The sequence below is a fragment of the Notolabrus celidotus genome, chromosome 2 (assembly GCF_009762535.1).
Source record: "Notolabrus celidotus isolate fNotCel1 chromosome 2, fNotCel1.pri, whole genome shotgun sequence".
Lineage (NCBI taxonomy): Eukaryota > Metazoa > Chordata > Actinopteri > Labriformes > Labridae > Notolabrus > Notolabrus celidotus.
Window position 1 is genome coordinate 26,231,946 of NC_048273.1, and position 27,802 is coordinate 26,259,747.

The window sequence follows — 27,802 nt, forward strand, 5'->3', positions numbered from 1 at the left end:
CGTTAGTTAGTGAGTGTGTGTGTATATGGTTGTTTGTCTCCACATGTTAGCCCTGTGATAGGCTGGTGACCTGTCAAGGCTATACCTACCTCATCCAATGACAGCAGGGATAGGCTCCAGCCCCCATAGATAGATGGATAATTCTTCATAACAGCTCAAAGATTTGTCCAAAAAACAAACAACAACAAAACATGAGCTTTCATCCCAACAGAATATTTAATGTCAAAATAACTTATTTCAGAGCACGGAATGTGAGGAGCTTCAAGTTGCAGGTAATGTAGTTTAATGTGAGTTTTTTCAAACAAAAACACAATTACATGGGTGGTTGGCCACAGACTAAACACACTGCAAATAATTGATTGTTCAGAAATGCAAACAGATTACAGGATTTTGGATTCTCCACCAGCACATAGAGTGTTGTTTGTTAATGTTAAATAGATGGAGAGGGTGGACTCAGTCTTTGAATATAATCATATTTCATTTAAACTGAAACAAACACTATCCATCAGCTTTCCTTAAAGGACAAACAGCAGGTAGAGATTTGCAAATGAACCCTTCAGACAGCTTTGATTAGTATTAATTTAATGACACTTAATGTTGTGCTTACACTCACTCATTTTACTCTTGATGCTTGTTTTTATAAGCAAACATCAACATTTCAGAGCCTGTTCTTTTTCAGTCTGTTGTCTGAATTGCAGTCCTTTTTGTGCAATACAAAAGCAATCCAAATAAAACTAGACTTCAAAAGCGACTAAATACATAATTTAGATTGTGTTTTGCTCTTACATCCTGCCAGTCTCCTCACCTACGGCTCTGTAACTCCTTTCACTTTCCCAGACAGACTAGCCTTTCTTTGTTTAAACCGGGATCCTTAGGAGAGTCAGCTGAAGGGCAGAATCAATCACTCAGGGAGACGTCAGGCGAGCGTCTCCCCCTCCACGCTGCTTTCATTGCTGTTCCAGGAGAGCTTGGTAGATTTCTGATTTCAGAAATCGTGGATAACAGTCGTTTTCCATCAGAGCATATATCAGTCTCTGCGCCCTGTCGAAACAATTCGGCCCCGACTGTGAGAGATTTCCACTGATTTCCTCTCTGGTCACGCAGTCAATGTTTATCTGTGTTTAGAAAACAGCAACTTTTATTTCACTCATGACTTCTTCTGTTTGAAGATATTTTTACATTCTCATGTGTCATGCTCAGAAAGTTAGATATGTTTAAAAAGAAAAATAAAGTGAAGCACAGACCAGCAAAGAACAGGAAAGTGGCCTACAAACATCTTTGTGTTTCGTATGAATGGAAGCGTGCAGGAGTGACAGCGATAGCGAGCAAGCCAGCAATTGAAGCTGATTTGAAGATATGCAGGTCTGACTTCATTCATGTCCCACTTTACAAAAGCCGTACCTGTCGTGGTGCATCAACTTGGACAAACTCTGTGTAGATCCTTTTGGCAGCGAGAATCATTTCTGCCTTGCTGGTAATTTTCTTGTATTCCTGGCAAGCCAGCCAAAATAGAAGGTTCTCCTCGCTGTATTCTGTCCTCAAGAAGTCCTCAAACACCAGATGGCCGGCTGCACACAAAGAGGCAGAAACATTTTGAAACCTTGACAGTCGAACATTCAACAGATGCTCAATAACAAGTTTTTTAAGGACCTGTTTCTGCCACAATCCTCCTTTAGATGTCTAAACTGCATAACAATAAAAAGCCACTGCAAATTCTGCAGAGGTAGAAGTGGCTGGCAGATATAATCACATCCATTGACACAACTTTACTACTAGCTTTGTGAAATTATGACTTCTTAATAATGATGCTTAGAATTTTTTTTTTGTCTGTATGTAAAAAAAAGAAGCAGATTGTGCAGAAGCCCTGAAGTCTGAAAATATGCATACATATATCTCATAATTATGCAGAAAAAGTAAGGAGATTTTTCTTTGTTATTTATCAGAGATAATTTCTCATTCAAATGTGGTAAGTCAGATTAATTTAACTCTGAACTCAACTACATAAACTTGATGTACATTATTCAACAGGATAAAGATCAGCTGTTCGTGTGGAGATTTTTTCACTATTTTCAAAATGGATGTCATCAAATCGGCCATGAAAGTTAATCAGTTGTGGGAAAGTGATAGTGATGGATGTTTTTTGATAACTGCACAGAGAGGCAGTATCATTGTTCATAGCAGTTAGGTCATAGAAGGCAATGCAATGACAATTCAGGAAACACCTTTAATTCAATTCTTAAGATGGAATTGACTAATTAACTTAAAACCATAAGGAGTAAACCTTTAACCTCAAGAAAGGTCATACATCAGAGTCTGGTCAGTGATACATGTTCCTTCTGTTTAAATCCAGCTACATGTCAAAGTCGCCTCTCTGGTCAAATGCAGTAATTATTTTCTTCAACTTCTAGCATGAAAGCTTGCTTTCTTCCTGATGAAAATGCATTCAGAACTAAAAAGTTCTGGTAACACTTTACAATAAGGGTCCCTTAATTAGCGTTAATAATCGTTATAATGTATTACCTAACATTAACTAACACATTAGTTAATGCATTAATAAGCAGTTAATTAATGTCCACTGCTCAGAGTTAATTAATACATTATAAAGCATTAATAAAAGTTACAAAACTTAATTAGTTAACCATTAGTGAATGCTTTCTGGACCCTTATTGTAAAGTGTAACACATGCATCACTTAAGTAACACATTATAAATGCTAAACTGCCTCATAAGCATTACTTAACCATAATTAAGCATTAGTGAATGCTTTTTGGACCCTTATTGTAAAGTGTAACACATGTATCCCTTAGGTAACACATACGCTGAAGCAAAATGAGTTGAAATGTAGTTGAAGCAACACATATACAGAATTCAACACATTTTATTTAGAATAAAACAGATAATCACAGATAACATCTCAACTGGCACAGAGAAGTACGGTGGCCCTGAGAGCTCACAGCACTGCAACTTAAGAAAACACATGCAAAAAGACAAAACACAAGCAAATTAAGAAAACATCTTCATCAATTTGACAACACATGCGCAGCATTTAGAAAACGAGATGCAAAGACCACAACACAACACATTAGAAAAACGTGCTGCAAATAGACAGCAACACAACAGAAGTGTTTACAGAGGACACTTAAAAGTGATGCACACGCTTATGCTTATGCTGATGCTTATGAGGCAGTTTAGCATTTATAATGTGTTACTTAAGTGATGCATGTGTTACACTTTACAATAAGGGTCCAGAAAGCATTCACTAATGGTTAACTAATTAAGTTTTGTAACTTTTATTAATGCTTAATAATGTATTAATTAACTCTGAGCAGTGGACATTAATTAACTGCTTATTAATGCACTAACTACTGTGTTAGTTAATGTTAGGTAATACATTATAACGATTATTAAACTATTATTAAACTGTTAATTAATGCTTAATAATGCATTAACTAATGCTAATTAAGGGACCCTTATTGTAAAGTGTTACCAGTTCTATTTTGGATGTTGACAGTCTATCGAGTTAAAACTAATACAACAAAAGGTTCTTGAAAGGCTCTAACACTCAAAGAGACAGGTTAAGCGATGTTGTTGCTGGTGTAAGATGACCAGGGGGCAAATATAAAAAATAATATGTGATAAAATGTCATCAGAGCAGGGCTAAATTTTAAAAGTCCTAGTCATAGGGTGCTGCTGTCACTCAAATGGTGGAGTTCAAAACTTGTGTGCAGAGGCTCATTCCTTGACAGCCCTGAGGCCCTTGGGACATATCCTCCCCACTCTCCTCTGACCATATTTTCTTGGCTCTACCCCTGCCCAATCAAATGAAGATGAAAGATGTGAAAAAAAAATCCTAGACCCGAAGACATGATAATACATGATATTTAATGCTTAAAAACCTCTTATGAATTAAGAGTGGTTCATCAGTGTTGTAAGGGTTGGGTTCAAGGTTACACTTATATTTGTAACAAGTTTGTTGTGAGTTTGATTAATTGAAAGAAAGTGTTTCTCCTTTGAAATCAACAAGTATTTAAGATGCTTTATTGAGGGAAAACGCAACTCCGCAAATTTGAATTTTTTATTTTGAAACTTTAACAGTAGTATGCCTCCATTTAAAATCATTTTAACTAAGGTCTAAACAAAGAATGAATATTCATCATTGCTAGCCTAACAAGGATTCATCAATGTGCAAAACTGAGTTTGAAAGTGGTACTTTATATTTACAAAATCTGAAGGGTAGGGCTGCTGAAAAAGCATCTGTATCAGAAGTGTCGGTGTTAGAGACTGATAATGTGTTGATTTAATAATAAACACTGAGCACTATAAGTTACTTACTTGAAACTTTACCAAAAAAACTGATAAAATGAAACTTGCAGCATAAGATTGATGACCTTTAGGATTTTATTTTAATAAATATAACCATGTCAGGTGTTCTCGTGGGATAACTCCTTCGCGATTCAACCTTTATGAAGCCCATGAGGTGTGGCTGGGAAAGTTCAGATTATCCAGAGGGATGTTTTTTTTTCATCTCAAGGGAAACAGAGGCTCATCAGTATGTTCTCCCCATGTTGTCTCCACTTTGTATTACCAAAAGATTTATGACCTTGTGCTTGCTGTCAGTGACCTTGCAGTAAACTACCATGGTCAGGGTCTTCTCAGAGCAGAGAACAACACATTTGTGTGTCTGGGGATATGATATTAAATTAACCTGCTCTTTAAAAAACAACAACAACAACAAAGTGCTTTAGGAGAAAATCATAGCATGCCTCAGCTGAAGGTTAAGCTGCTCTGCTATCTTTGACTCGCATTCTCTCTTCCTCTACGTAGTCCTTGTTAGCTTGAAGAAGTCGGTGAACAAAGAGACGGTGGTACTGTGCTGGATGTCTGGAGGCTCTTTTAACTTCAAAACCCTTCAAAACCAAACGCTGCATCCCAATGTGCACCGCCTCAGCATCTTATAATTGCACACTCCTATACTTCCTGTTATCTTCTCCTCACACCCATTACCTTTGTCACAGGAGTATTCATGGGGCTTTGAGTCTATTGCAGGTGTAGAATACTTAGCAAATTCTTCAGGGAGCGCAAACAAACAGCTAACCACGAGCATTGGCGTTATACACACAAATTGCTTTACATAAATCACAGCTGCTGCTCTGACGCTAATTGACGGGAAACAGTGTGTCCAGGGGCCGCTTGTTCCCATCTATGAATCATTCGCTGTCCATATCTGAGCCTTCAATCGTAACACAATCTGCTCTCTAAAATCACCAGGATGTAAAGGTATATGAATGCCAAAGATTGCAAGTGGCTGGCTATTTATTTTTTGCGTCTGTTTTTATCGATTTGTCATATGTGTCACTGCGTTTCTCCAAAGAGGAACAGAGCAACTGTGATGCGAGAGATGATTCATCATCTGGAGGACAGTTAATCTTGACGCAGGAGACAAGGAGCTGAAATATTACAGATCAGCTGAATTCATTTCAGCAAAGTAATGAGATAGGAGACACATCAGAAAGAAAAGAGAGAAAGAGAAAGAGGGAGAACCGTCTGCCCCCTTTCGTCATTTTTCAAATAGAGGCTGAGAATACAGTCAGGTGAAGCCAGAAGTGAGCACTGGCTTTATAAATGAATAAGACAGCGGGCTGGAATCACCCTATCTACACCGGGAGCTCAGATTAGGCCTCTTATCTCTGCACCGTGTCATCCTCCTTAAATATATCTCTGAATGGATTTGATGAACTAGAAGCGAGAATTTATCCCTGATCCTCCTAAAGGCGCCCTGGGCCAGCCCAGGATGATATGCAGGGCAGAGCAGCAGAGAAGAGTGGAGGTTAAAGAAGAGGCCAAAAAGTGAGGGAGGACCATTTGACCGGAGGCAAAAAAGTAAATCCATACGTTTGCTTACTTTTACACTCCAGAAGCTGCTCCAGTGACTCTCCCCATGCCACGACATCCTCAACAGGAGCCCTGCAGAGCCAGAAATGTCAGAAACATTACATCAAAGAACAGCTCATATTCAAAACTTCATTTCAACATCCAAAGTTTTATCTCTGTATTACATCAGATAATTGATGGTTAAGAGTTTATCATATATTACGTTAGTTTTTAATTAAGTGATATACATCAATTATTTGAGACGTTATTAAAACTATGAAAGCCATCACTCTGTCTTATTTTCAATCTTTGAGGATGAAATTAATGAAAACTCAAATTGAATCCAATCGAGGCTCTTGATTAAAGCTGGGGTTGGTAGTCAGATTTAGATACACTTTTTGTCATACTGGTTAAAATTATCTTTATGTCCTGATGGTAATCAATACATACTGTGTTCCTAAAAAAAAAGCGAAAAAAAGCCGCTATCTACAGCCGGAGTAAACCTGGGAAAACACCAACCAATCACCGTTTTTGGGTCCCTAAATTTTAAACCAATCAAATCCTGTCCTACCATTCTGCCTGCCTCCTGCGCGTACATTTCTCCAGCGTGCACTCCCCATCACCCACCTCTGCTTCCCCTGACTCTACTGACTGCCCCTCTCGCTTTACCTTGGGTGCTTTGCTCAGGACTGTAGTCCGGATCAGAGTCTAAAAAGCTCTCACCACGGGGGCTCTGACAAGCAAAAGAATTAATGACATTCAGTAAGTCCTACAGAAAATGTATTTGTATTGTAGTGTCCGTCCGGACGCTGTAGGGATGACGAGCCGATTCGTGAACACGTTGATCTTTAATCACCGGTCACTCTCGGCCGTGATCACGCCAACCAACAAAGCAACAATCAATGTTTGAATGAATGATAAACTTCTCCTCTCCTCTCTCTCGCTCGCACACTCTGAGTCTACACCTCTCCTGATGCCTTCACTAACACAGTGTCAACACTGTAAGAATTAAGAGCATCTACACTGAACACGTTTAACAAACAGTAGAGCTGTTACAGTATTATATGTGTTATAACTTTTCTCCTGATATCGTGTCACCAGTACAACTGTATAATACTAGCATGACTGTTGTGAGTACTAACTATAGCCATGTTTGTTTGTGTTTATAATTTTCACTATGATCATGTTTTGGTGAAGACCGGTTTTGAATCAGTCACGATCATATGGTCATGAATCCACGGCGCTCGTGCATGCGAGCGGGGCGTCGCTTTGGAGGAGCTCCGAGGGGAAGGAGCGGAGGGGTTAGACGGAGTCCTGAAGACATGCTTCATTCAAATTCATGCTAGTTTTCCAATACTACCAACCCCAGCTTTAAATTCTAGGTATCTCAGTGAGGTAGCTAGAAGTTTTTACTCTATCAGTGGTGTAGAAAAAATCATACTTTTGAGAGCAGCAGACCTTGCCTTAAAGTTTTGATGTTGAATGACTGCCAATTATCTGCAAACCTGTGTTTGTCTAATGGCCAGCATGGGGCGACTCATTGGGTTCGATAAAGGACATATCATGAAGAGGTGCTTGAGAAAGGACTACTTCTTTTACACAGTCAGCATCAAGGACATACAATCTTTTAATTAAAGTAGCCATGGATATTCCAAAGTGACTAATCCCCTCGTTGATTAAACTAACATTTTAATTCCAACGAACCAACAGTCAACTTTTAGCACAGTTTATTTAACATGGCTAAGCACAGGGTCTCAGAGTCTGCACTTTTACAATGTCAATCCGGTTTGCCAAGTGTGGCAAACAAGAGCAGAGCTAGCTCAACTGGCCTTCAGTCCCTCTTGCAGGTTGATGCCCTCATACCTGTGCTGATTACTCACTGCTTCAGTGGTTGTATGCCAGTTTACCTAACACAGCCTACAAACAACTTCATCTCCATTTTCTAGACCAGAATATTTCCATACTGCATCATGCATCAGTGTGCTGGTTTACAAAGCAGTAGAGCATCATAGCATTATTTTAGAACAGGAGCAATACCTCAAGCTAGTAGGCGTGTCTGTGCTGCAGGTTAGTCACAACTTATGTCCAAGATCTCTACAATACTCAAAATGTTAATTTGTTAACAAATGATTCTGTTGCAGAGGCTGAAAAAAGGATTAATCACTAAGTCGACGAAACACACACGTCCCTAAAGTAGCCGTAGTAAGGGGTTTCTGTTATGACATCAACTTTAGCGCTAACATAAATGTCGAGGTAGAAAATATGTCTGAGTACTGCAATATTTCTTCAAAAGACATATATTTGTCCATCTCAAAGATCTGATACATTGATATTACTTCTGTATTGTGTGGGTATTATTGAAGCTACTGTGAAATTTGGGTTTACCAACACTATGGCAATCCTATTTCTCTGTGTTAAGTTATTACTTGTTTGCAGTGGGTTTGATTATGCCGGGTTCCCCTCCCTGGCTGTTCCCCTCCCTGGCTGTGGGCTCCCTGCCTCCCTGTGGGATACTGGGGGGGGTCTCGGGTCGGGTGCCACGCCCTGCCGGGCGGCCGTGGGCCTTGTCTATCGCGGGGTGGGGGGGCTGGTGGTTGGGGCTTGGGGGGTCGGGGACTGCTGGAGTGCCACCGCCCTAGGGCCCCCTGGAGTGGGCTTGCCGCAGACGGGCCCTGCCTCTTTTAACGCACTTCACTAGAACAGTTAGACAAAAAAAAAAAAAAAAAAAAAGGGACTATAGGGTTGGGGGTGCTGATGGGTGGGCGGGTTTTATACAGGGGGGAGGGGCAGATGATGGGGCATTGGTGCGCCAAGGCTCTCCCCCCCCCTCTCCCGCCTCCCTTCCACCCCCTTATTTTAATGCACCTCACTAGGTACTGATATAGGTAAAGACATGGGGTGGGGGGTGTGGGTTGGGTGGACCGGTTTTATACTGGGGGGGGGGCAGATTGTGGTGCAGTAGTGCGCTGCGGCTCTCCCCCCTCTCTCCCGCCCCCCCATCCGCCCCCCCCCTACTTTAATGAACCTCACTAGATACTGATATAGGTAAAGATATAGGGTCGGGGGGGGCGGGTTTTATACGGGGGGGGGGGGGGGGCGACGGATTGTGATGCAGTAGTGCACTACGGCTCTCCCCCCTCTCTCCCGCCTCCCTTCCTGCCCCCCCTATTTTAATCCACCTCACTAGCAAACATACATACAACAAAAAAAACAAACAAAACAAAATTCAAATCATATCACACACACACAGATCAGGTTTGGCGGGGCCTTAGTGTTTGGCTCGGCCCTACTCGTTGGGGGCCCATCGGGGCTGGGTGGGTGGCTGGTGTCCCTGTCACCCTCCGCCCCCCTGCTGCCCCCTCCCCTGTTGGGGCCTGGTCCGCGGCTGCCCTCGGGGCCGGGTTTCCCGGGGTTCCCTCGTGGTCCTCTTGGGGGGGTGGGGTGGTGCGCAGCTGGGGGGGTGTTACTACGGCAGCCATTGGGGTGTCCCTCCATGCCCCCTGCGGCCTGGTCCATCAGTCGCAGGGCGTGGGTGGGGGCCGTGGCTGGGGGGAGTGGTCGAGCCGTCTGGGGGGGGCAGGTGGGATTGGCCCTGCCGCCTCCGCCCTCCCCCCGCTCCGGCGCGCCGGTTGGTGGGCTCTGGTCCTGGTCCTGCCCGTCTGCCTGGCTGCCTGCTCCTGGTGCCGGGCCCCCTCGGCCCTGGTGGCTCCTTTGGCTCCGTCTTGGGGGGCTGTGGGGGCGGTGTTGTGGGGGTGTCCCTTGGGGGGGCTGCGGGATCTCTCCCCCCTCGCCCCCCTTTCCTCCTACTGGGTGACCTGGGGGTCGCCCTGGGTGCTCCGGCGGTACCTGCTTGCTTCCGGTCTGGGTCCTTGTCTGTCCCCTGGCCTGGGTCTCCCGCGGCGGGTTGGGTCCTTCGGTCTGACTGCTCTTGCGGCCCGGGTGCTGGGCCGTACCGCTCGGCTGGTCTGACCCAGGTGGTTTCATCTGCACCAGTGGTGGTCTTGTTACACAAATAGAACACAGCACGGCGGCAACCCTCTGCGACCCAAGCTTCAGTAATGATTGTGGACACTAAGGGTTGCTTAATCATTAGTATCACCCCACGGATTTTTTTTTTTTTTTTTTTTGGCATCATGGTGAGATGGTCCCTCTCCATCTAAGTGTATTAGGTCTCTCTCTCCCTGTCCCTTTGTATATCCTTATGTAATCTTTCTTTCACTTTCTCTTATTTTTTTTATTTTTTTTGGCCCACCTAGGTGTGCACGCCCTCTTTTACAGAACATGATATTAGCTGCAAATAAAAGATAGGCCAGAGTTCTAAGAGGGATGGTGATGGTTGCATGCACACAGTCACAAGCACAGGAGAAAAAGGTTTTCCTTCTTTTCTTTTGCTGCAAGAATAAATTGCATGAATATTTGACAGTTTGTGACAAACATGACACAAACCAGAAATATATATGCAGACAAGAGGAAGAAAAAAAAAAAAAAAGAAGAAAAAAACAAAAAAACAAAAACAAAATGTTAATTTGTTAACAAATGATTCTATTGCAGAGGCTGAAAAAAGGATTAATCACTAAGTCGACGAAACACACACGTCCCTAAAGTAGCCGTAGTAAGGGGTTTCTGTTATGACATCAACTTTAGCGCTAACATAAATGTCGAGGTAGAAAATATGTCTGAGTACTGCAATATTTCTTCAAAAGACATATATTTGTCCATCTCAAAGATCTGATACATTGATATTACTTCTGTATTGTGTGGGTATTATGGAAGCTACTGTGAAATTTGGGTTTACCAACACTATGGCAATCCTATTTCTCTGTGTTAAGTTATTACTTGTTTGCAGTGGGTTTGATTTATGTCAGCACAGCAGGTTGCAACCAAACTAGCGGGATCCTCTTGTCATTAGTTTACTTGTTGTGAAATCCTAAATGAGATTAAAATTTAATGCTCCCTGTGGGGGAAGCTTTTGCAGCAGCAGAGAATCAGATAAGAATAAGTCAGAGCTGTGAATGTAATACAAGGAATTACAGCCAGCGAACACGCTGGAAAGTGGAGCAAATAAATAAAGAACAAGCATCTGCACTGACAGACTCAGAGTCTGGAGAGGATGAGTAAGAGCCATTTACATAATCTGATGTGTGGATGAGATAAAAAAAAAACTACTGTACAGAGAAGTTCCCTGACAATGACACTCTCATTGTATATGTGGAGAATAATGACACTGCATACTGTACATGCATTGTGATCAGGCAGCTGGTACAGTGGCTTTTGTAAGAAGAGGTTTATTCCATTTTGTCTCAAAGATACTTTGTGATTACATTTCTGGAGCTCTGGTAGCTTTTAAATATTGTATTTTAATCATGTGGTACCAACATTAACCTTCTAGCTGCAGTTGTTGCTGATGTGTTCTGTGGTTTTCTTTTTAAGGTGCAGCTGCAAAATCTGTTGTTCTCCCGGCTGTCAGGTTCGTGTTTTGACAGCAGCCTCCCTCACACATGCACTGCACTCCTCAACATTTCCTGACATGGTCCAGTAGGGCTGCATGTGTAAATGCAAATATCAAAATCCATTCATCCTGACTTAATGTAGACATTTTCCGCCAACCCCCTATGAATACATCTGCATAGGTCTTCACTGCTAGGCCGTAGATTGATTTCTACACTAGTGCTTGTGCTGTGGAAACGTTGTCATACTGAAGACTCTTCTTCCTGCAAACTACGCCCAGGACACCAACCCCAACCTGAACCATCAGAGTATTTTCAACATATCTGACAATAACAACCTCTCACTGTGTGTGAATTGCAATTTCTGGAAATTTCAGAGCCGGGATGTCCCAAAATCCTCCAGAAAATGTCTGGAGTACATCCTTGAAAAGGGCTATAGTCAGTGTCTCTGGGGAGCTATATCAGGCTATTTCAGCTTGGATTTCATTTCCCCCTTTTAAAATAACAACAAAACTATCAACAAACAGCCAAAACAGCATCCCAAAATATAAATGCATGAGATTTTATGGGTGAGGATACATATACAGTGTTTTGGCTGACTTAGACTTTCCATCTGCATTTATTCCAGACAAAGTTACAAGGATGCAGAAATGCAGCAGAGGGGATCCAACGTTGTAGCTGTGTGCACAACACATTCTGGTTCATGCAGGCAATGTCGGCACAGCTCCACAAGCAGGAGAGCTCAGTCAGTGCAGCACTGAACTTATTGCTTCAATTGCTTTTTGTTGTATCTAAATACATGGTGTACAGTTTTCTCTATGGATCCCCAACAGAGTAGACCAAAAAACCTAATCGTGTGTGTGTGTGTGTTTGTGGTGTTGTCACATGAATATTAACATCTGCATCAGCTCTGTCTATTACTGAGCCAAACTAAACAGTCAGGGTTGGCTCTCACTGCTGCTGTATTGGATTTGGACAAAGGAAGCCAATTAGAGCCAAACATAGCTATAAAATACAAATACAATAATGAATGATTGCCTGATGAACACAACTCACTTGGATTGGATTAAAGGGCATTTCATTGAAATAAGACCCAACTTTTAATGTGCAGTAACTTCCCAAAACCATCACAAAACTACTTTATATATCCAAATAAATCAAAAACGAGGCAGACATCAGTACAGTCTGACTTTACTCATGGCATCTGATTAACACTTGTCAACAAGGAAACTACTTCAGTGGCTAATATTCCTGGCATGCTCTTTCAGGCTAATATTTATCCTGGATAACACCCATAGACTCTCCAGACATGAATGCAGTCTCAGTGAGGTCATCTATTGGTTACTGAAGAGGCAGCCTGAAGCCCATTGATGATTTGCTGGACAAGAAATGTCATCTCCATCTAAACTATCCAGAAACGGGCAGAAAGTTGGAGTTAAGGCAGGCCTCAAGCCTTATGGAAAACAACGACACAACAATCTGTCAGTATAATCAGCTGCACCCGTAATTATGTAAATCCATGCACAGCTCGTGGCATAAATATAATACGAACATACTTGCTATAGCGTTATCACGAATAAAGAAATGAGCCACTGAGACCAACATGTTTTTTTTAAACTACCCTGTAAACATGTTTAATTCTGTTATAATAATGTGCTTTAATTTTAACATGGGGCTTAATGGGAATTCCTCTGCTTTTGGAGCCATCCTCAGGTGGCCACTCAGAGAACTGCGAACATTGTCAAGCTGTTGATTTTAATGTAACTTGCCATCACTGGCATAGTCACTGGTATTTTTCGTCTTTTTCATCTGAAATGTGATCCAGTCAGCAGCACAGTTCTGACCTTATCGACAAGTCATCAGCACCTGCACCTGGAACAAGACTGCTGCAGGCAGCACCGTCCAGCAGCCTGCCTCATCAAATGAACTGTGCTGACTGAGAACCACACAGTCCTTTCTGCTGTGACAGCTTTCCACCTGACATAACTGACTGCACCTGATGTTTGTGTGTGGCTACACACATCTCTTGAACATAGAAATATGTCTGCAGAGTTACAGAGGCAAGCCATGGATAATCACTTCTCCAGGGCTTTGTGAGGGACAAGGTGGCTTCAAATCTCATATATATATATATATATATATATATATATATATATATATACATTTACATTTACATATACATATACATATACATATACATATACATATACATATATACATACATTAACCCTTTCACTGTGCAAGAGAAATGAATTCACCTGCACATATGTATTGTAATGCTTCTTATGTTTAGAATATGTACACCATCAGCAAATTTGAATCACTGATAAGTTTGAAATTGTTCCATAAATTGGAACCAACACTCCAGAAGATATTTGAACCCTGCACATACTTAAAGTGTTTGGAATACCTTCTGAGTCTGATCACAAGGTCCCCTACTGCTTTCACATTGTTTATACCTTTAACACTGCACATGGCATGAAGTGATGCAAACATCAACAGAACAACATAACAATGCCAAACTCAAGAGTATCATCTTTAAGGTCCAAAAAGAATGACGTCTCTATCTTAAAAAAACAAAAGATGTGATTCATTAAGGCTTTAAGAATTACATATAAGACACACATTGACTTTCACTTTCCTGCATGGTGCTTTTTAAACAGACATGAAATATTTACAAAATTTTGCAGTTAACCTTTCATAATAAATGTTAGCAAAACAATGCTGCAGTAGGAGGTGTATGAGGGACCTAAATCAGTTCCCAAAGTGGGAACGTGCAGTGCTACAGGTGACTTGAAAATCTGAACAAACTGTTACAGTTCCTGTTTTGGATGAGAGAAACAAAGTGAAACTGTAGGTGTGCAAACTTTGACTGCCTCCTGCTGAGCAACATATCAGCGGCATATCTTAGATATTGTTCAAAGTCAGAGAAGCCGCAGGATGAAAGTTTCTTGACTTTGAACAGATTAACTCACGTTCCCACTGTCCTCCTTGATGTCCCGTCTGATAAGAAAAAGCTAATTGATTCAAAGTTGTTCTTGTAACAAAGTTGGGTGAAATTGCTTTAAATTCCTGACAGCTTTAACATTTCAGCTTTGAGCTGCACCTTTAAGAGTTGTGTTATCAAATCCTCAGAAGTAAAGGACAAGGCACCAGGGGAAAGGCAAGATTCAAAAACAGCCACTCATTTTTTGATGGCATCATATAGAGCGCAGATAGAACACAGAGCACACTCAGCTCAAAGAAGCCTCACACGTATTTGGACTGTTTTCTTCGGAAGTGAAAGAAGGAACGGAAAGAGAGCTGGAGGCATATTGAGAAGCACAGAGACACAGAAACACAGAGCGAGAAACTTCCAATAAAAACTGCTCAGATCACAGGAACCCCATCACAAACACTTGCTCTCAAACTTGCAGACAAGAGAGAACCATCTACAAAACACATCCCGGTTTTATTTTAGCAACATGCGCTCTGGCTTTGCAAGATCAGAGAAAGTCAGTCATTACTGAAGAACAAGTCTGACCAGAGGGGGTGTAAAACATTTAAAATGTTCCTCAATGCCAAAGAAGCTTAGTTTGTCCAATGTTTTCCAGCTTGAAGCCAATTTGGAGGTCATACTTACAACATGTGTTTTCTGTTGCCAAGAAAGACTGAAGGTTGTTTCGTGACGGCAAACTGTGGAGTGAATATGAACAAACACACAATGATCCTAAGCTGCTCAGGCTTCTCTCTCACTTACCTGACAAGACCCACAGGTACAAGCCCATGCATGTTGAGTTGCAACACAAACAAGGCCAGGGTTTGCAGAAATGTCAGCCTCACTTTGTACTTTTCTTTTTAAACTCCTCCTTCTCCACCGAAAAAGAAAAAGAAAATCAGCATTCTGACCGTGAAAAGCATCATTTGTTCTTCTCCTTTGACTTTAAGCCTGCGTTTTGAAGGTTGCGTCTGCACACACCTTATGAAAAGTTAAGCAAATCACATGTTTACAATGCAAAGCAGAAGCAGACAGAAGCTCAGTGCTTCATGGCCTGAAGACTTTGTTTTGCATTTTGGATCTTAAAGATAATGATTTTGAAAACTAAGAATTGAGCAAACCCTTTTAACAGCCCAACTGTCCCATGATAAAGCTGCACAATATTCACATTTTACACTCTGCCAGGGCTGTCTCCAGGAATTATGGGCCCAATGAAAGATATCACACTTGGCCCCACCACCATAGCCCAAGAAAACCCTGAGAGAACTCAAATACTTTTATCTTTCAAAGAAACTTTCCATGATGGAGCTGACTCTGCCTGGAACATCGACTCCATGTGACTTTAAATGTTTTTTCTCTTTTTCTTTTTTTTTTTTTTTTGCTGTTCTAACTTGTTTCTTTACTTATATTTCTATTATGTAGCACTCAGGGATTTTAGAAAATTAAATTCTTCTTCTTCTTAATACTTGACCCACAACACATGCATTGTGAATCCACTGTACGGTAACACGTGTCTTTGAGAGTTTCAGTTCAAGCTTTTTAAAACTGTAGAAAACATATCAATTCATAAGAATATAACATAACATAGTGTGCATATTAGTGTTTGTAGTAACAAAAGATAAAGTCATTTACAAAGAAAACTAGTTGTGTCACCAAAAAAGGTCAGTAAGGAGGTTTAGAAATAGGAACTCATGATGCAGTCAACAAGAATAAAATTATAAAGATAATTTCAGTCGCCTGTAATATTTAGCATGCATATTTTTACACCGTATCTAACAAAATGAGAGAAAACAAAAACTGCAGGTCTGAAAACTCAGAAACAAAAACATATAACTGATTTGTTGGCTTAATGTTTGACTAAATGCCAGGGGCATTAGCCAAACCAAATGCATGCTTGGGTGCCGTGTATCCTACTCCAGCTGATGTAAAACACAGTGCTTTGCGACTCTTGGTAGCTCTCAGTATCTCTTAGTAGCACCCAGAATGTGAGCTGTGTCATTGTGTTCACTGTTCACCAAAATATGAGTCCGTTAAATGAATGTGCTCATTTCAGTTTGTTCAGGCACCACACTGGTTGGGATAAATGTTATCTCTAAAGCACTTTAAAAAAAATCCCCAACTCCACTTTTTGGTCTGAACTCTTGTCTTTGAAGGCTAAACAAAGAAAACCAAACAAATAAAAGGTGGATCTATCAAAGAGATAAAAAAAATACCAATAAGTTGAGAGCTACTTGTATCAGGGAGCTGTAACAATGCAGAGGCAAAATGCGATTTGAAAGAGGTAATGAGTCTTGCAAAATTTGAGGCACACTGATTTGCACAATCCAAAACTGAGAATGAACCACTTTAGAGCTGCATGATTCAAACTTAAACAAAAGCTTCTTTCTAATATTTCTCAGTGGTTTTCGGTCATTTATTCAATTTTTGACAGCAATCTTATTCACAAAGTTGATCAATAAAGACGTTTTTCATTGGGTTACTGTCCTTTATCGTAAAGTATAATATTTTTACACCACTGTCCAAAAATAGGGTGAATCTATGTGATCCTTACTATGGGATAATAGACCTTCTCTATTTTCTAAAACAGTATTGTAGGTCCTTTACAGTCTGTGTCCTGTTATCAGACATGTAATGCTAGGAAGGCTTTGTTGGATTCTCCTACATGTCATTGTTGCACTATCTTTCCCCTTCATATTTTTGCGACCTGTTTCCTCTGCATTAACCAGACTGCACAGGTATGAGGACGCTCTATGTGACCCATTTCACGCAGAACCCCTACAAACCTCCAACTCTCCAGGGAAAACCAGCAGAAAGAAGCAGATGCTAAAGTACCAAGCAGAGGTGGGGTGCAATGTCCTCATCTAACATTGAGGGAGCGAGAGACAGGGAGAGGGATGGAGCTGTGAAAATGAGTGATGGCGACACAAATGGCAGAGCTGTGATCGGGAGGAGAGGGGAGGGGGGAGTGAAGGGAGACAAGGGAAAACACTGACAGCTGAGAGAGCCTACCTGTCCGCCCTTCTCTCGTTTTCTGTCTTGATTTGCAAGTCCTCGACGGGACACTTGCATGGTACGGCCTGGAAAACAAGAACAGGTGTCATAAAACACCGCTGCGACTGGGATTTGCATTCGTAATGACCTCACTGGAGAAGCTGAGAGTATGATAGGTGCAACAAAAACCTGTCAGATGAGCACTCGGAGTGGTATTCATCACCAACTCAGCTGAAACATATCTGCCGCTGTATCACTTAACCATGATAGAAAGTAGCTCTTTTGTCTTTTCCTGACAATAACAGCTTGTTTTTCTTGGCACTTCCTCATTGTTCAACTCTGGGCTTATTGCTGGCAGATTCAGACTTAGGTTTTGGGATTTTAAAGCAACTCAGCTCCTGTTCTAGCAGCCCTACATTTGCAGCAGGACTGTCAAAGGATTATTACTTTTTATTTCTGATTAACTGCTGAACTTCAACAGTTTTTTGCGATTAAATACATTTTAATCACCTGTTCTGACATGCCCTAATCTGCATTTCAAAGCAGGTTTTAAGTCCATATTAAAATGGAAAAAAAAAAGAAGTGTCAGTGGCAATACGGTGTGCAGACATTATGAGATAATCAATGATTTGCTCACTGACGTCCAGTGATCCCTGGTTAATACCAGCACATTTGCACTTTTTAGGAGTTCCAATTTGGTTGCTTTCTCTGTTTCATACGGGTCCTGAAACTCTTGTACCCTGCATCAGTAAGGCATATCACTTGTATCTTATCCCTTTGCTGATCTGGTCTTCAACATGCACAAGTTGTGTTTCCTCTTAACTCAAATTTTCTTCTGAATTTTAAACACACCCTTCCCCACACCAACCTGTTCGTGGTGGTAAGAGACATGAATCATTAATCGTGAAATAGTCAACGTTGTTGCTGACAATCTAGTTTGCTCTTGCAGGTTACGATGAAGCATCTGTTTTAGCTTTTGTTTCATGATGGGAAAAAAGCTATTACAGGGGTTTAATTCATGCTTCAGCCAAAACAGGCAGTCTTGCAAGACCCACTGGTTTGATACAGAGCAAGTCAGAATGTAAAATGATTCTTTTTAAATCAAACCTAACAATAAACTTAAACCAAAGTGCCTTCATGTTTGAATGTAGTGAAGATTGTTGATGATTCTTAGATGAAGAGCTACTGTCTCCCAAATGGATAGAGATGACATTATCTTACATAAAGTAAACAGGAGATCAGTTTAGTTAAATGCACACATAATTTCTGGGTGACAAAGCGGGGTTATTCATTGGCTATTTGGCAAAGATATCACGGCTGATAGCGAGCGTGAGGGGATTAGAAATTCAAACAATCCCAGACTGAGAGACTCAAACATCTGAGCTGCCCTGATACCATCAGACATGTTTCATATTTATGATCAGACATCTGCAGGGTACAGAGTAAGTCCTTTTTAGTGTGTGGAGATCACAGATTCAGCTCAAGAGCGGTAGAGCCAATGAAAGCCCAGGTAACGCTGAGATGGAGTGGAATGGTTAGATGTAAGAGTCAGACCCGGCATACAAAGACACAGTTCTGCTTTTAAAAGTCTGTTATCTCAGACACCACAAGGTGACAGAGCTTATTTCAACCACAGCTCCTGCCACTGTGATCTCCATTTTGTTTCATTACATCTGCAGGAGCATCCAAGCTTTTATGTTTTTAGAACTATCATGCTACGTAAGGCATGGTATACAGCTGAATTACAGCAGCAGATAAACCCTTACTGGGGGATGCACGGTCTTTCTCACTCTGAGGGGGTTTATTTCACTATAAAGACCTGATTGCTGTGTAGTGTCCTGCAGTATAACATGGAATGTTACATAAACAACCTACTTGACAGAACATATTGATTCAGAAATGGCTGATAATAGTTGATTATATGTCACCTTGGACGGGCATCTGAAGGAACACTGAAGTGTATAGTGTTTTAAGAATAAGCCTACAGAGCTGTTTTTACTCGCAGTAAATATTTCCAATGGGTGAAGTGAGATGGTTCCAAAGGGACCACGAGAAATGGCTGATGATAGTTGATTATATGTCACCTTGGACAGGCATCTGAAGGAACACTGAAGTGTTTAGTGTTTTAAGAATAAGCCTACAGAGCTGTTTTCCAATGGGTGAAGTGAGATGGTTCAAAAGGGACCATGAGTCCCTGCAGCATCTGATCGAGGGTTATTGCCTTGTAACTGGCAAAGTCTGACATTTTCTTTTCTCTTACGTCCTAAAACACTGCCACAGTCAATACTGTGTTCAGTGTGTTTGCTTCTATTCTTCAATTTTCTGTAATTTCCCTGTCAACCAGTTTTTAGTCGCTGTTAAACTTGCCTTGTCTGTGCTTTATTCTTTTGTTCTTCTCTTTTTTCTTCTTTATTTTGCTAAGGATGCTTATTTTTTGTTTAGCTAATAGCGATAAGTAACAGTAACTTGCTCCTGAAGGTTGATATAAACAAGATTACAGTTTTACACTTTTATATTAAAATGTGTGGTTTATGCCCACCTAATGGTAAAAGAAAGGCCAAGATTTAGAGAGCAAAGATGCATTTGATATTAAAACACACAAAAAAACAAAGAACAGTTCTGACTCAAATGCAATTAACATTTTTTTTTCTTCCGTGAACCAGAGCAATCCTGTTCTGCAATAATGTATTTTCATGTTAAGGTCTTCATCTAGCCATTAGGCTGTCAAACTAAGCACACTCACTGGACTAACGTCAGAAGCATATACTGTATAACACAAGGATGCAGTCTGATGTCACCCATTGGTTTCTGAGGCACTGTTTTGAAGCCCATCGACAGCCGCCGCCATATTGGACTGACTCAACCCAATGCTTCTGCAACTGCAGTTTTTGGCACTTTCGCATAGGCTTCATAAACAAGACTAGAGGTTTGGTGTGAGGTCTTGAGAAATGTTTGCACTTTTAAACCACTTAACACTGTTGGGAGGCTGAAGTTTCAGTTTCCACACTTTTTTCTAAAGATTGAAATGACAGCTGTATCTGTGTGTTATTCAGACGTAGCAGGCTGTTAATTTTCATAACTGACCAATCAGGATTAGGGATTCAATAAAGCTATGCAATTAAATGTAATGACCAGAAGGGTAACCTACTGTACAGTAATTGTTCATAAAAATGAGTACAGCTGCAGAAACACTGTGCTGCCTGAATTACATTAAAAATGAAATATTTATTTTATGAGTCAGCTTAATTTATCAGCATTACATTCATCACTGATGTTTGTTCAGAATATTTCTCATTAAAGGTGGTTATATCTTGGTCATGTAAATGTACTGATTGATGCTGTCCAGGACACCTCAAACATAGAGCAGTTTGTTCACTAAATCAAATTAAACATCAGGTAACCATAGCAACACTACTTTTGCCTCATGCTACTCTAACTCTCTAACTTTATTTTTGGTCAGTGCTAAGCAGCCATGGTAAAATTCCAAAACAGCTCACCACTTTCTCCTAATATACAAAAACCAACACACCTGGCAGAAAAAGAAACACAATGCCAGAGTCCAGTCCAGGGCCAGGATAATAAATCACTGCTGCAGCATGAGCAGACACAGTTTGCAAAGCAGCTGATGATTACTCGCTTCCTCATTTGCAGCAGCAAGAGGCAGCTGCTTTCAGCAAAAGTAATCTCATGAACCCTCTGTGCTGTGCAGGGTCTTCGTTAAAACATGACTTGTAGCCCCAATAGGAGTGTTTCTGCTGGATGTAGTGGGACACACTTTTGCAAGCTCTGTGAATGTCTCAGTGAAGATGTTTCTGTTTCACATACATGACCACTGAGTACCCCCTGAAACCCTGTCTACAAAACAGACATTGCATTGCCCAGACTATTATTGTGTTGAAAACTTAACCTGTAAAAGATTTGGCTTGATAAGCTTAAAAGTATATGGTAGGTTTTTGTAAAACTTTGAGTATAGCATTTTTTATGGGACAAAGTTTATCTCTGTGTAAATGTATTTTAGCACAGTTTAGGGCCTGTGTCTACCAACCACATTTTTGGCACCGGCACTGCCTGTGACCTCAATTTCAGAGTGCTTACTCTATTCTCACTTACTAGTGATGTGTCACGATCAAAAGCTGCGGCTCTGAGAGCCGATGCTTTATAGTGAGTCAGAAGAGCCAGCTCCCATCAAGAGGGAGCCGGCTCCCAGTTTTTTTCTTTTGCTGCTTAGCTCTCAGTGTTCAGCCCCAGCTCTGCTCACAGCAGAACTTTGTTTTGATTGGTCAGCATGGTGGCCATGCGGCCAATCACATGTGAGGATATAGGATAAAGGTGATGGAGGGGAGGCTGTGTATCGTGGCTTCATCTGTTCCTTCTGAGAGAGTCTTCTTGAAGACTTGGCAAATACTCACTGAGAGGAGAAATCGGATCAGCCAATCCAAGCTGAGGCATCTCATTTTTCTCAATGACAACCTGAGGACGTTAATAATGTTTGCGTGAGTTTAGTTCTGGTTCTGATTGCTTGAGTTGGTTCTGGTTCTGTTTGCTTGAGTTTGGTTCTGGTTCTGTTTGCATGAGTTGGTTCTGGATCTGTTTGCTTGAGTTTGGTTCTGGTTCTGTTTTCTTCAGTTTGGTTCTGGTCTGTTGATATGTTTGCAGTTTTTTGTTAATTTGTACAATAAAAAAGTTTGATTAAAATACTAAAAAAAAAAAAAAAAAATAGATAATAGGATAAAAGTAAAGAATAAATGCACAAATTTGGGCAATTATAAGTCTTCTCATAAAAACACTGTACGTAAAAGGGATTTCAACAAACAAACCATTATTTTTTGCAAAGTTAAGGTAAAATATACGGCTACACAAGAGCCTAAATTAAGAGCCGTTCGGGAGTGAAAAGAGCCGGCTTCTCTGGGAACCGAGTCAAAGGAGAACTTCCCATCACTACTAACCCTAATCATAACTCTAACCCTAACCTTAACCCTAACCCTTATCATAACCCTAACCCTAAACCCAACCCCAACCCTTATCATATCCCTAACACTAATCATAATCCTAACCCTAATAGTAACCCTAACCCTGATCCTAACTCTAACCCTAATCATAACCATAACCCTAATCAGAACCCTAACCTGAATCATATCCCTAACACTAATCATATCCCAAACACTAATCATAATCCTAACCCTTATCATAACCCTAACCATAATCAGAACCCTAACCTGAATCATAACCCTAACCCTTATCATAACCCTAACCCTGAGCCTAACTCTCACCCTAATCATAACTCTAATCCTAATCATAACCCTAATCATAACCCCAACCCTAACAGCTCCTTTCAAAAGGTCAGACAGAACACCAACACCTGGATTCTGGTTCTGTTAGCTTTAGTTGGCTCTGGTTCTGTTTGCTTGAGTTTGTTTCTGGTTCTGTTTGCTTGAGTTTGGTTCTGGTTCTGTTTGCTTGAGTTTGGTTCTGGTTATGTTGGCTTGAGTTGGTTCTGGTTCTGTTTGCTTTAGTTTGGTTCTGGTTCTGTTTTCTGGAGTTTCGTTCTGATTATGTTTGCTTGAGTTGGTTCTGGTTCTGTTTGCTTGAGTTTGGTTCTGGTTCTGTTTGCTTGAGTTTGGTTCTGGTTCTGTTTGCTTGAGTTGGTTCTGGTTCTGTTTGCTTGAGTTTGGTTCTGTTTCTGTTTGCTGGAGTTTGGTTCTGTTTGCTTGAGTTGGTTCTGTTTGCTTGAGTTTAGTTATGTTTCTGTTTGCTTGAGTTGGTTCTGTTTGCTTGAGTTGGTTCTGGTTCTGTTTCTTTGAGTTTGGTTCTGGTTCTGTTTGCTTGAGTTTTGTTCTGGTTCTGTTTGCTTGAGTTTGGTTCTGGTTCTGTTTGCTTGAGTTTGTTTCTGTTTCTGTTTGCTTTGAGTTTGGTTCTGGTTCTGTTTGCTTGAGTTTGGTTCTAGTTCTGTTTGCTTGAGTTTGTTTCTGGTTCTGTTTGCTTGAGTTTGGTTTTGGTACTGTTTGCTGAGTTTGGTTCTGGTTCTGTTTTCTTGAGTTCGTTCTGGTTCTGTTTGCTTGAGTTGTTTCTGGTTCTGTTTGCTTGAGTTTGTTTCTGTTTCTGTTTGCTTGAGTTTGGTTCTGGTTCTGTTTGCTTGAGTTTGGTTCTAGTTCTGTTTGCTTGAGTTGGTTCTGGTTCCGTTTGCTTGAGTTTGGTTCTGGTTCTGTTACCTTGAGTTTGGTTCTGGTTCTGTTTGCTTGAGTTTTGTTCTGGTTCTGTTTGCTTGAGTTTGGTTCTGGTTCTGTTCTGTGGATACTGAATGAGAAGTAATGCTGAAGGTATTCAAAAAGTGTCAAACAAAAATGTGAAATTATACATTTAAAAAACAGCCACATAGTTCAAATGTGTATTTGTAGTGTACTTATCTTAATCAGAAAGCCTGTGACTCCAAAAGCATTCAATTAAAGTTTAAACTGAGTGTGACCTTCTGAAGGACATTTCCTCTCACCCTTCTCATGACATCCGCCTCTCTCAAGGGGAAAACAATGGTTTTGGAGAACATCTGTTCATTGAACATCAAGGTCTGTCTTAAGTAATGCCACTTTGCATAGCAGCCCTTAATTATTAAGCTACAAATGTTCATTTTCATAAACCATTACTTTACATACACACCATTTGATTGGTTGGTAAAGGCCATGGGAGGGCCGTAATGACAACCTTAGTTGAAAACAGCCAATTAACACCTACAGAAAAACAGTTTGATTTCATTCATTATTCAGGCTCAGCACTATTAGCATTTTGAAGGCAGCTGTCTATGCCTTCTTATCATTAAGTCCTATTTGTTCTGCACTATGAAAAGTAAATAATGTCTAATCTGTTCAACATCCCAGACCATTATATCAACAACAGCAGTGACCTCACATCACCTGAACCCCAGAAAAAAAAAGTCCAGTATATAAAAGGTCGACTGTATAACCAAAGGATTAGAAAAGACCCATTTACAAATATTTGATCTGGCAACAGAGACTCCCAGAAACAGGTTGGCTTACTGCATTCTCACCAGGGGCAGTGCTGATTTGAATAATGCCAAAGCGGCTCATGCATACTTAGTAGATGATTGACTATTCTCCACACATTCCTCTGACTTTGCCTGTCCCCTCTGAGGGATTAGAGACACAATTATACATATAGGAGACCCATGGCGACTGCTACACAGCTTGTGCTCACTCAGAGTTCTTATTGATATCTGAAATAACAGCAGCAATGGTCACAACTTACCAACAAAAATGCTCATTAATTTGCAATGCATTTTATGAATGATAATCATTGCTATTTAAAAAACAAACTGATGCCTTATTATTTTTATTATAATAACCATAAATGACATAACCATTATGTTAAATGCTAAATCATAATATGCACTAATTGTTCTCAGTGAATGGAACCAATCAGCAACCAATAATTTTGTGGTTTTCAATCTTTACAATTCATTGTGATGCATTTTACTCTGTTGAGGCATTAAGAGCTGTGGAAAGGCTGAAACTACTAAACATATGTCTAACTGCTTTGACAACATGTCCAAAGTACTTGGATACAGTGTGCACTTTTAAATTGAGGCTATATTAACAGTTACGGCTGGGCTCCCTGGTTTCATTTCCAAAAACAAACAAAAAAAATCACATTATGGTGTGGAAGAGCTTGCATTAAACAAAAAGGGTCCTATATCTGGAATGATCCAACGCATACCTATAAACATGATACAGGGAGATTGATTGCAGATGCTACAAATCAAAGTTTACTTGAATGACATGACCGACGTATCGCAACAATCACAGATATCGGAAATTCACCATTTTTCAGCTGCATAAAGCTAGATACAAAGACAGTGATTATATCAGGAGATTACAGACCTTGAAACCTTTCCCTAAACATCAACATATATTGAAGAGTTCTCATGATCCCATGAGGGTGACACTAGTTTATTTCTCTATTTCACAAATGGGTATCAGGATTTTGATTTTTGGGTCCAAACTGTAAATTTATGGAGAAATCTCAAAGTTGAATCCTTTGTAGATTTCCATTTGGCATCTTGGTAATATAGCCCACAGCATAACAAAACATATCAACACATTGCATTGTACTATTCTTTTTAATTATATTTTCTTGGAGACTTCTCTGCACTCAGCCCTGACTTCAACCCCACCCTACACTTTTTGGATGAACTGGAGTGCCTCCTGCCAACCAGGAGCCTGTTTCACAAAAGCATTTTTTGAGCAGGGCTTACAAAGAGATCCCAAACCTTGGCAAACATTGAATAGTATGTTGCTGCTCACAAATTAGTCATGACTTCAAGATGTCTGCAGGGTGTGAAACACGGACACAAAATCAGTCCTAACTTGTGGCAAATTCAAAGAATCGGGTTGCACAAAAGCGACCACATCATGTGTGTTTATTTGTTTATTTCTTATTCATTAAGTTATTGAGGAATAGGGAGGCCAAATACCAGAAGAACATTCCTCAATTTTGTTGAAATTTTTAAACCAAAAGTATCAGTAATCCCCCTTGGTGTCTTTTCAAAGTGTCCCCATACTTTTGCTCATCAACTGTGCCTCGTTGTGTACTTTTTTTGGCAAAGTTGCCTCTTGGTTCAAGTAAAGGAGAGCTAAAAATGGATGCAGAGACATGGGAAATTATTGCAAAACTCAAATACAAAGAAGACTTTAATTGTAATTAACTTCTCCTAGAGCCTATTTGGTCAGGGATTTGAAATTTTAATCAATTTCGTCTCCTACTGTCTCTCTGGCTTTCCCTCTTTTTGCACATGGAGAGTGATTCAGAGAGTTGATTAGCCTTTCTCACCTCTATTTGGCCGTGTCACCCCTGTTCTCTAATCACATTACATTTGGCAGAAAGCTCATAGGGCAGGCCCTGCTCACTGCTGAATTGGTAATATACTCTGCAAATAGGATGTGATTAGAAATAGAAAGTCAAGACAGTGACACAAAGAAAGAGAGGAAAATATCATCACTTAATAATGTGCTGTCCGGAAAACCTTGATGCCTCAGGCCCTGAATGAGGGGACTGCAAAGGTCTCAGGGGCCCACATATGTCCTACAATGCTTCTTTTTTTATTGAGCTGTAAAGCCATTCTGTTGTAATGCAATAAATAAAACTTATGTGGAGCATTAAAGCGAGAGTCTAACTGAGCTATAGCTGCTGTTGTGAAGAGAAGTAGTGAAAACCTGGATTGCAGGTGAAGTAAATAATTCTCTACACTTGTGTGGAAGCTTTTACATCTCTGTTTTAACATCTCCTATGGCGTCTTTGGACGGTACAATACAGCTCCACTGTGGGGAGCTGTGTCTCTGTTTCTGCTGCCTCTCCAGCTTCTTTTCTTTTCTTTCTTTCTCTCTGTCTATCTGTCTTCCTTTTATGTCTGTCTCTCCCTGGCACATAGCATCATATGCAGTGGCTGTGGGCCGTTGTTCTGCATGCTAAAAGCTCAGCTGGGTAGTCAAAACCCTTTGGACTGATGCTCTGTGGCCTCTGTGTTTCACAGCTCTGTAGCTTGGACCGACCATCTGGGTTAGGGGTGGGGGTGGTGGTGTGTCTGTGTGTGTGTGTGAGAGAGGAAGTGTGTGAGAGTGATAAAGTGCTGCTTGTGGGCTGGAAGGCACGTGTACAGTGTCTCTGTTCCTGTGCGTGCATGTGTTAATTCTTTAATCTACATTCATCATGCAGAGCGGTGACACAGCTATCAAAGTGAGTCCGCACTGCACAGGTGTGTAGGGAGTGGAGGAGGGTGTGTGTGTGTGTGTGTGTGTGTGTGTGTGTGCGTGCGTGCGCAGGGAGTAACCTTTCTGTTTATCTTTATGCATATGCAATGATCCTGTACACTGTGGGCAGCGCTTCAGTTGGGACGACAAAGGTGCTGTTACTCCAAATTAGCATCTGCACGGCATGCAGCTTTTATGGCTAAGGAGTGTTTTTGTCTAGTTTACTAAGATAAATGGCTTAATGCATGAGTTGGGCCTGCAATTAAAGTATCTCATTTTTATTCACACATCTCTATCCAATGAAATGCAAATATGGTGTTTTTAATGACATTTTGTAGCTATGTGTGATCTGATTTTTATGTCTTACTTCTTGTAATTAAGAAACTCAACTTTTTTTGTTTTAAAACAACATACAAAATGATAATAACATAAATTTAAAGATATAAAATCTGAAAGGAATGGATATCTTTCAAAAAACACCAATACGCAACTATCAATACAAGTCATCAAGAAGGCAGAAGGTCTCAGTCATGTTCAATTTCTGAGACAGGAGGAACAGGGTTAGATTTTGTCCAGCAGCTGTCTGGAAAACTCACAGAACTGGTTTGTTTGGGCAGAAAAAACAAACAACTGAGCCTGATAATTAAAAGAGCACTCCAGCTATTTAGCATTCCATTAAGTTTGGGGGATAAAAAGAGACAGATAGAAAAAGCAGCTGAGATAACTCACCATTCAGTCTCTTGTTTGTGTGGAGATCCAAAA

The 27,802-nt window shown here is 40.6% G+C and overlaps 1 protein-coding gene across 3 annotated transcripts; it reads right to left on the reverse strand.

Annotated features, from left to right (window-relative positions):
• Positions 1-250: 250 nt before the first annotated feature.
• LOC117832634 (regulator of G-protein signaling 8-like) lies at positions 251-27,794 on the reverse strand. Of its 3 annotated transcripts, XM_034711855.1 has the most exons (5): positions 27,770-27,794; positions 17,304-17,371; positions 5,902-5,963; positions 1,402-1,568; positions 251-1,115 (listed from the first exon to the last, which is right to left on the reverse strand). In XM_034711855.1, exons 1-5 carry the CDS (start codon positions 27,770-27,772, stop codon positions 948-950), a joined length of 468 nt encoding a protein of 155 aa, XP_034567746.1. In that variant the 5' UTR covers positions 27,773-27,794; the 3' UTR covers positions 251-947. The 3 variants fall into 3 exon arrangements, with proteins under 3 accessions (XP_034567746.1, XP_034567753.1, XP_034567763.1); XM_034711862.1 differs by lacking the exons at positions 17,304-17,371; positions 27,770-27,794 and adding an exon at positions 15,057-15,221; XM_034711872.1 differs by lacking the exons at positions 17,304-17,371; positions 27,770-27,794 and adding an exon at positions 14,940-15,025.
• Positions 27,795-27,802: the final 8 nt, after the last annotated feature.

Bases quoted from the DNA above. Each gene is read 5' to 3' on its own strand.
- LOC117832634 (XM_034711855.1), bottom strand. The intron at 5,964-17,303 runs GTAGGCTCTCTC...CTGGCTCTGCAG, and splicing joins AACGAGAGAAGGGCGGACAG to GGCTCCTGTTGAGGATGTCG. The intron at 1,569-5,901 runs GTAAGCAAACGT...CTTTGTGTGCAG, and splicing joins GCAGCTTCTGGAGTGTAAAA to CCGGCCATCTGGTGTTTGAG.